At 36.2% G+C, this 6060-nt stretch overlaps 2 protein-coding genes across 9 annotated transcripts in view; one reads left to right on the top strand and one right to left on the bottom strand.

Moving 5' to 3' along the window:
* LOC108687026 (short-chain specific acyl-CoA dehydrogenase, mitochondrial) overlaps positions 1-2304 on the bottom strand; it is a 5615-nt gene extending 3311 nt beyond the window's left edge. For 3 of the 6 annotated variants that reach the window (XR_001931733.1, XM_018192609.1, XM_018192608.1), the window contains exons 1-5: positions 2025-2215; positions 1858-1960; positions 1095-1762; positions 809-1032; positions 49-277 (exon numbers count right to left, since the gene is read on the bottom strand). Coding sequence is in view for 5 of the 6 variants with exons in the window: in XM_018192609.1 (XP_018048098.1) it covers positions 65-277; positions 809-1032; positions 1095-1762; positions 1858-1960; positions 2025-2052 (1236 nt within the window). In the remaining variant the exon portion in view is untranslated. Of the gene's footprint in view, positions 1-48; positions 278-808; positions 1033-1094; positions 1763-1857; positions 1961-2024; positions 2216-2289 lie in introns of those variants that run through there. The other 3 variants (XM_018192607.1, XM_018192606.1, XM_018192610.1) reach the window with 3 other exon arrangements.
* A 692-nt stretch (positions 2305-2996) lies between these two features.
* On the top strand, positions 2997-5754 carry LOC108686937. Of its 3 annotated transcripts, none has more exons than XR_001931726.1 (5): positions 2997-3280; positions 3570-3873; positions 4026-4187; positions 4382-4889; positions 5510-5588. XR_001931726.1 is itself a non-coding variant. In XM_018192464.1 (5 exons), the coding sequence occupies exons 1-5, from the start codon at positions 3165-3167 to the stop codon at positions 5608-5610; spliced, it is 1089 nt and encodes a 362-aa protein (XP_018047953.1). In that variant the 5' UTR covers positions 2997-3164; the 3' UTR covers positions 5611-5754. The 3 variants fall into 3 exon arrangements, 1 of the variants encoding a protein (XP_018047953.1); XR_001931727.1 differs by lacking the exon at positions 5510-5588 and adding an exon at positions 4975-5016; XM_018192464.1 differs by having other exon boundaries at positions 4382-4787; positions 5510-5754.
* Positions 5755-6060: the final 306 nt, after the last annotated feature.

The following is a 6060-nucleotide window of genomic DNA, read 5'->3' as shown; positions in this document are numbered from 1 at the left end:
TTTTTTTTTGGATATACATATAAAAGAAAGATACTGAAGAATTCTTACTTGAGTGAGTGCGATCTCAATTGAGGCCGTACTCTTTGATGAGATTTGCGGCGATCACAAGTCTCTGGATCTCTGATGTGCCTTCATAGATCTCCGTGATACGCGCGTCCCTGTAATGACGTTCCGCCGGCATATCCGATACGTATCCCATTCCTCCCAGAATCTGTAAACACTGATGAGCGCAGAATGTGGCGGTTTCTGATGCTGACAATTTGGCCATAGCGGCTTCCTAGCAAATAAGAAATTATTTTGACAGTAGATCAACGAGAGAGATGCGCAAAAATTTATTTGTATCGTGATATTAACTTCGGACTTTTCTTGGTTTATAACTGAGAAGAATGTAAAATGAATGGACACAAGATTTTGGTAAAAAGACATCAGATATAAATTACATTTGCAAACTGGCACTCATTAGCTCTTCTACTTGAGATCTTATATTTGAAAAATCTGTTCATTCCTTGTGAAAATTACCTTATTTTTTTTGTTTGATTTTATTGCTTTGATTTGTTGATGATTAAATTGATTAAAGCTATCGTGATTACTTAAAAATTTTTTTCTATACATTCATAGAAGCGTGTTTACTTTATCCAATAAGATACATAAAATGTAATCAATAGAAAAATATATATGGGATAAGAAAATTTTAAATATTATATATGAGATAAGATAAGAATCTAGAGAAAATTTGATCGTATTATTCAAAGTGAATATTTTACTAAAATGAATTAATATTTATCTCCAAACAACATTTATAACGCACCTTTGTGTACGGTTTATCACTATCCTTAAGCTGAGCCGCTCGCCACGTCAACAGTCTTGAACTTTCTAATTTTAAAGCCATATCAGCGATTTTTTGTTGAATCGCTTGTAGTTTGATGATCGACTGACCGAAGGCTTGACGTTTGGATGCATAATCCATCGCGCAATCCAAGGATGCTTGAGCTATGCCCAACGCTTGTGCAGCGATTCCTATTCTGCCAGCATCTACAGAGAGAATATTATTTGAATAATTATTTGTAAAAATCCACATAATGATTGTCACATACCTAGAGTCATCATTGCGATTTTAAAGCCCATTCCTGGTTTGCCTAAAATGTTATCTTGTGGCACTTCACAGTCCTCAAAGATTAAGGAGCAAGTGCTGCTACCTCGTATACCCAATTTATCCTCTTTTTTACCCAGGCTCAAGCCTGTTGTCGGACTGTCCATTACAATAGCGCTTATACCTTTGTGCTTCTTGGACTTGTCAGTCGTTGCAAAAAGAATTATTGCATTGGCTTCGAACGCATTTGTTATCCACGACTTAGTGCCGTTAATCGTATAAACGCTGCTATTCGCTTTGGCAATGGTAGACGCTGCACCAGCATCAGATCCATTACCTGGTTCACTGAGAGCAAAACAGCCAATTTTCTCACCGCTCATATAGGGAACGATGTACTTTTCTTTCTGCTTATCAGTTCCGAATGCATTTATAGGGCCTAAGTAGAGGGAATTTTGTACACTCATTATAACTCCAGCACTTGCACAACCTCTCGAGATTTCTTCCATAGCTATAGCATAGGCCAGGTAATCTAGTCCTGTTCCATCTAATGCTTCAGGAATACATAAACCCATAAGACCCAACTCGCCCATTTTCTTGATCTGCTCCTTTGGAAAAAGATGTTTTTTATCAGTCTCTGCTGCGATAGGTTTTAATTCCTCCTCGGCGAAATCTCTGCAATTACAAATTTTTAATAGCGATGATTATTTAATTATATATGCAAAGTAGATAGAAATGTAATTTATTGCCTACACCATATTATAAAATACCTGCATGTTTGATATAACATTTTATGTGTGTCTGGCAGCATAGAATGCGAGGTAATGTGTCGATTGACATTGACAATGCATGTACTTCTAGACACATTATTTGCTATAATCAATATTTAAAATAATATCTTCATTCTCCGTAATATTAGAAAATACTTGATACTCACCAAATAATTTTAAGCATTGCATTGCCATTGTTTTTCGTACTGTCGTTGACGTTCGACTTATGGAATTGTTATAAATCAAACCTTCGGACTTTGATCCGAGAGAGACAGCACAAACAATTGCACACGGTACGATATATTCATGTATTTATCTGTAATAATTTATGTATGTATATAATATTATTTTTAATAATTGCCGCAGATTATTATAATTATGTAGCAGAGTTTCTATATGTTCCTATCTATTTATTACTGTTCTATTGTTTACGTTATAACAAGCCAGTTATGCGTGGTCTACAATGGCAGTATCAGTAATGGATGAGACTGTGTAAGAAATTGACTAATCACAGTCGATTATTCTTCTCATATTAAACTGTGATTGGTCAATTTGTTACTCTTACAACTTCATCCATTACTTGCTATTGCCATTGTAGATCACACATTACAGATCAATCGCAGATCGTTATGGAATCTACCTATCGCCAGCCGATAAAGTTGACGTACAAAAATAAATTAGAATATCGAAGGCAGTGATGTGTACTGAGAAATTTTTGAAATCATCAATGAGCAAACAATACCATTAGGATCATTCACAATCAAATCTGAAAATATAATAAATTGTATAATAAAAAAATACATTTATCCAATACATTCGAAATACATTTTAATTGATCTATTATTCTATACAATCGAATGTTTTAATATGAAAGAAAGACTTTCTTAAATACGTATAAAATTATACGGTGATAAAAATAATCATTTAATTGTCAAACTCTATAATAAAATAATACCTTAAAATCCATTAGATTTTATGTAAATTTTCTATTGACGTTTCTTTTCGTATTTTATAAAAATGTAGCTTCAGTAAGATCGATTTTACATAAAAAGCTGCCTAAATCTGTCGCTTACCAAAGCAAAAGATAAAGATAAAAAATTCCGAAAATGGCGAAACTCTCTCTCGGTTTTCGCGCCGTCCATGCGCCGACGGTGCCGATCAATATATCGTGTAGGCAGACACAAACGCGCGCATACACGGTCGCGGTTCAATAGCGACGAGCCCGTTCCTATCCTGCCGCGGAATATTGCGTTTCTGCAAGAGAAGAGTGATTCTTCATCAGTGAAACAACAAAAGAGTCTGTCATAATGTCGAGCAGCAAGTGCGTGAAACAGCTCCGTAAGGCGTACATCAAGGAACAGCATGAAATGACGCACTCCGAGAAGCTAAGGCTGATTGACGATGAGCTGAATTCCTTTTACAAGTAACGAGTCACTTTTAATATACGTGGAATTATTTGTGAAGTCGTATTAGATTTTTGTTCTATATTTTCATTGCGCTCCTATCACCTAAGTAAAAAAGAAATAAAAAAATTTGCATCAGTAACGATAATTCCAAAATTATATATAAGCAAGTAGATATTTTTCCAAATCATTATTATAATCATTTTGTAAAAAGCAGATTTATGGAAAAAATTATTTCTATAATTATGCACGATAGAGATCTTTTTTTTATTATTAGAGCTGTTATTGTATCCAAAATTTTTTTCACAGATATTGTCAACAAGCGGGCTTCACTGAAGAGGAAATGGACATTATATGCCAACCACTCGTAGCAGCGATGCGTCGTTCATGGTTGCAACTCGTTTGTCGTGGCACCCTGGTGCTGATAGTATTGGGTACACTGGCATGTCTTGCAGCTCAGTTGGACTTCGTTGGTACTCATTTCACCGCCCTCAGCCGTTTGCTGCTGATAAAAGTTTTGCCGATCTGGAACTGGCAGCCGCTTTATTATGAAAACTGCATGATTAACAATCCCTTTTACAATGATTATACTATCACGGAAGAGGATTGCGTGGTACGCTTCGTATTTTCAGAATAAGAAAAATCAATCTTTACGTTTGGGAAAAAGATTCTATTGCGGTTTTTGAGATGTAAAATATTTTAAGAAGAAATATATCTAAGATACCTAAAATTCACTTGAATAATTGACAGAGAACTTTCTTGCAGACCTGCGAGGCGTTGGAGACGATTGATCGTTTATCGGACGTTCGGTATCGTAATCTGGTTGATAATTACCTGAATCGCGATGCACCAGCCATCATCACCGACGCAATGGATTCATGGGCAGTCATGAATACCGATTACTTCTGGTTTGATAATATCACCCATGTGAGTAATAGATGAATTTTGTTGCCTTATTACTATAAATGTTTAACTTCTTCAGGAATCAAATTGAAGAAAAAAATGTAGATAACTTTCACTTATCGAAAGTTGAATTCTCTTCGAAGACAAAATTGCCATAGCAAAGAATCAGTGTGATATTTAAAATCCCAGTGAAGAAATATTATTTTTCGACGCAACAGCTCTACTTGGAGAACGAGCGGCTGATGGAGACGGTACCCTGCGCCCTGACCTCCAATCTGCGTACTGGTTCGTCCGATCTTGCGGCATTTCTTCGACGCGTGCACGCCCCCGAGGTAGCTAAGTGGTTTGTCCATTGGCAGAACTGTGACATCAACGCTGTGAAGGTGCTCAGAAAGTACTATCAACGACCGTACTTCCTCTCCAGCACAGTTTCGCCGGCGCATTTCAATTGGGTGCTCATGTCTTCGGACTACAATAGCCCGAGTTACAAGAAGGTTGAGCTCGACTCTGGTCTAATCGCTCTCGCTCAGCTTCGTGGCGCGACTCAGCTGCGTCTCACTCCTATAAATCCCTGCAACAGTTCGTGCCCTGAGCTGATCGCCGATCTGCATCAGGGCGAGATGCGTAAGTGCTGCGACTGAAATTGGACTGAAGTACGGAGCACCTTTAACAGCTCGCGATAAACCGGAGTGGTTGACGTTCTGAAAAGGCCACACTAAACTTCTAGTGAGTTGTATAATTGTTGAATTATTTATATGTATAATAATGTAATTACAAAATTTGCCTTTTAATTCTATGTGCTGATTAAAAGGTGTTCCATACTTCTGGCAAAATTGCGTAATAACGGCGGGCGAACGAAGGATTGGGCTGTAATGAATCAAATTTCTAATTTCAAACTCGCTTATTATATTAATTATCCATTTATCGGATAATTAATTTTAAAATGAGGATCAGTATATATATATTTCTCGGTCTTACTCTAAATCTGAAACTTTAGTATTGTCCGAGTATATTGTCAACCATTGTTGAGAGGAATCAATATTTCTGAATTACTTATATTTCATCTGTGATGCATGCTGTACAATTTTTCCTCGCTTTGATAGAAATTTAATTTGAATTACAATACCAAACATTTTTAATTTTACATGCCTCTTGAGAATCGAAAATATTTATTTATTGAAGACCTATTTAAAATCGGACGAGAGAAAATTAGCGATGATCTCGTGAATGCTATTAAGGTTTTACGATTTCAGATACATATATCAAACTCACGCGTATTTTTACAATAACGATATCGTACGCGACGATATTTCCTCGTTGATAAATTATTCATAATATTGCTGCAGTCGTTTTCACGAATGTGATGTGGACGCTCGAGTACGCACCGATGCGTGGCCTGGACAACATCGCCATACTCACGGAGACCGTCTGGGAGGAAGACACGTAGATTATGTCGTCAACCTGAGGAGATCGTTTTATTGTCACGCAAAATACTTTTAGTTCCACAATATTCTCCGTCGTGACAGCTATATATCAATTTGATATATTTGTGTATGGTATTCATCCTCCATTACGACATATTAAATAAAGATTGAGCATTCTGGTTTCCTGAATCAATTATTCTCCCGTCCTCAGACTTGCAGTGATCTCTATAAAACGAAAAAAAAAAAAAAAAACGTAGCTTAAGGAAAAACTCAAAAAACGAATCAATTAGCGATACGATAAATCGGTGCGATGGTCCATAACGAGGTATACCAGAAGTAACAACAAACAAGATTCGTTTTTTTATTAATTAATCATTTATAATAACATTGTGTGTGTGTGTTTTTTGTGAGCTCTCTTAAATCTTCTGTTTTCTCTTCATATATATATATGTATATATATATATATATATATA

The sequence above is a fragment of the Atta colombica genome, unplaced genomic scaffold, assembly GCF_001594045.1.
Source record: "Atta colombica isolate Treedump-2 unplaced genomic scaffold, Acol1.0 scaffold198, whole genome shotgun sequence".
In the NCBI taxonomy this organism is placed as follows: Eukaryota; Metazoa; Arthropoda; class Insecta; order Hymenoptera; family Formicidae; genus Atta; species Atta colombica.
This window is presented reverse-complemented; position numbering and strand designations above follow the sequence as displayed.

What these genes read in the sequence shown, in the direction of transcription:
- LOC108686937 (XM_018192464.1), top strand. Translation starts at nt 3,165, where the DNA reads ATGTCGAGCAGCAAGTGCGTGAAACAGCTCCGTAAGGCGTACATCAAG. An exon ending in TCACGGAAGAGGATTGCGTG is followed by an intron (nt 3,874 to 4,025) that starts GTACGCTTCGTA and finishes ACTTTCTTGCAG; the next exon opens with ACCTGCGAGGCGTTGGAGAC. An exon ending in GGTTTGATAATATCACCCAT is followed by an intron (nt 4,188 to 4,381) that starts GTGAGTAATAGA and finishes TCGACGCAACAG; the next exon opens with CTCTACTTGGAGAACGAGCG.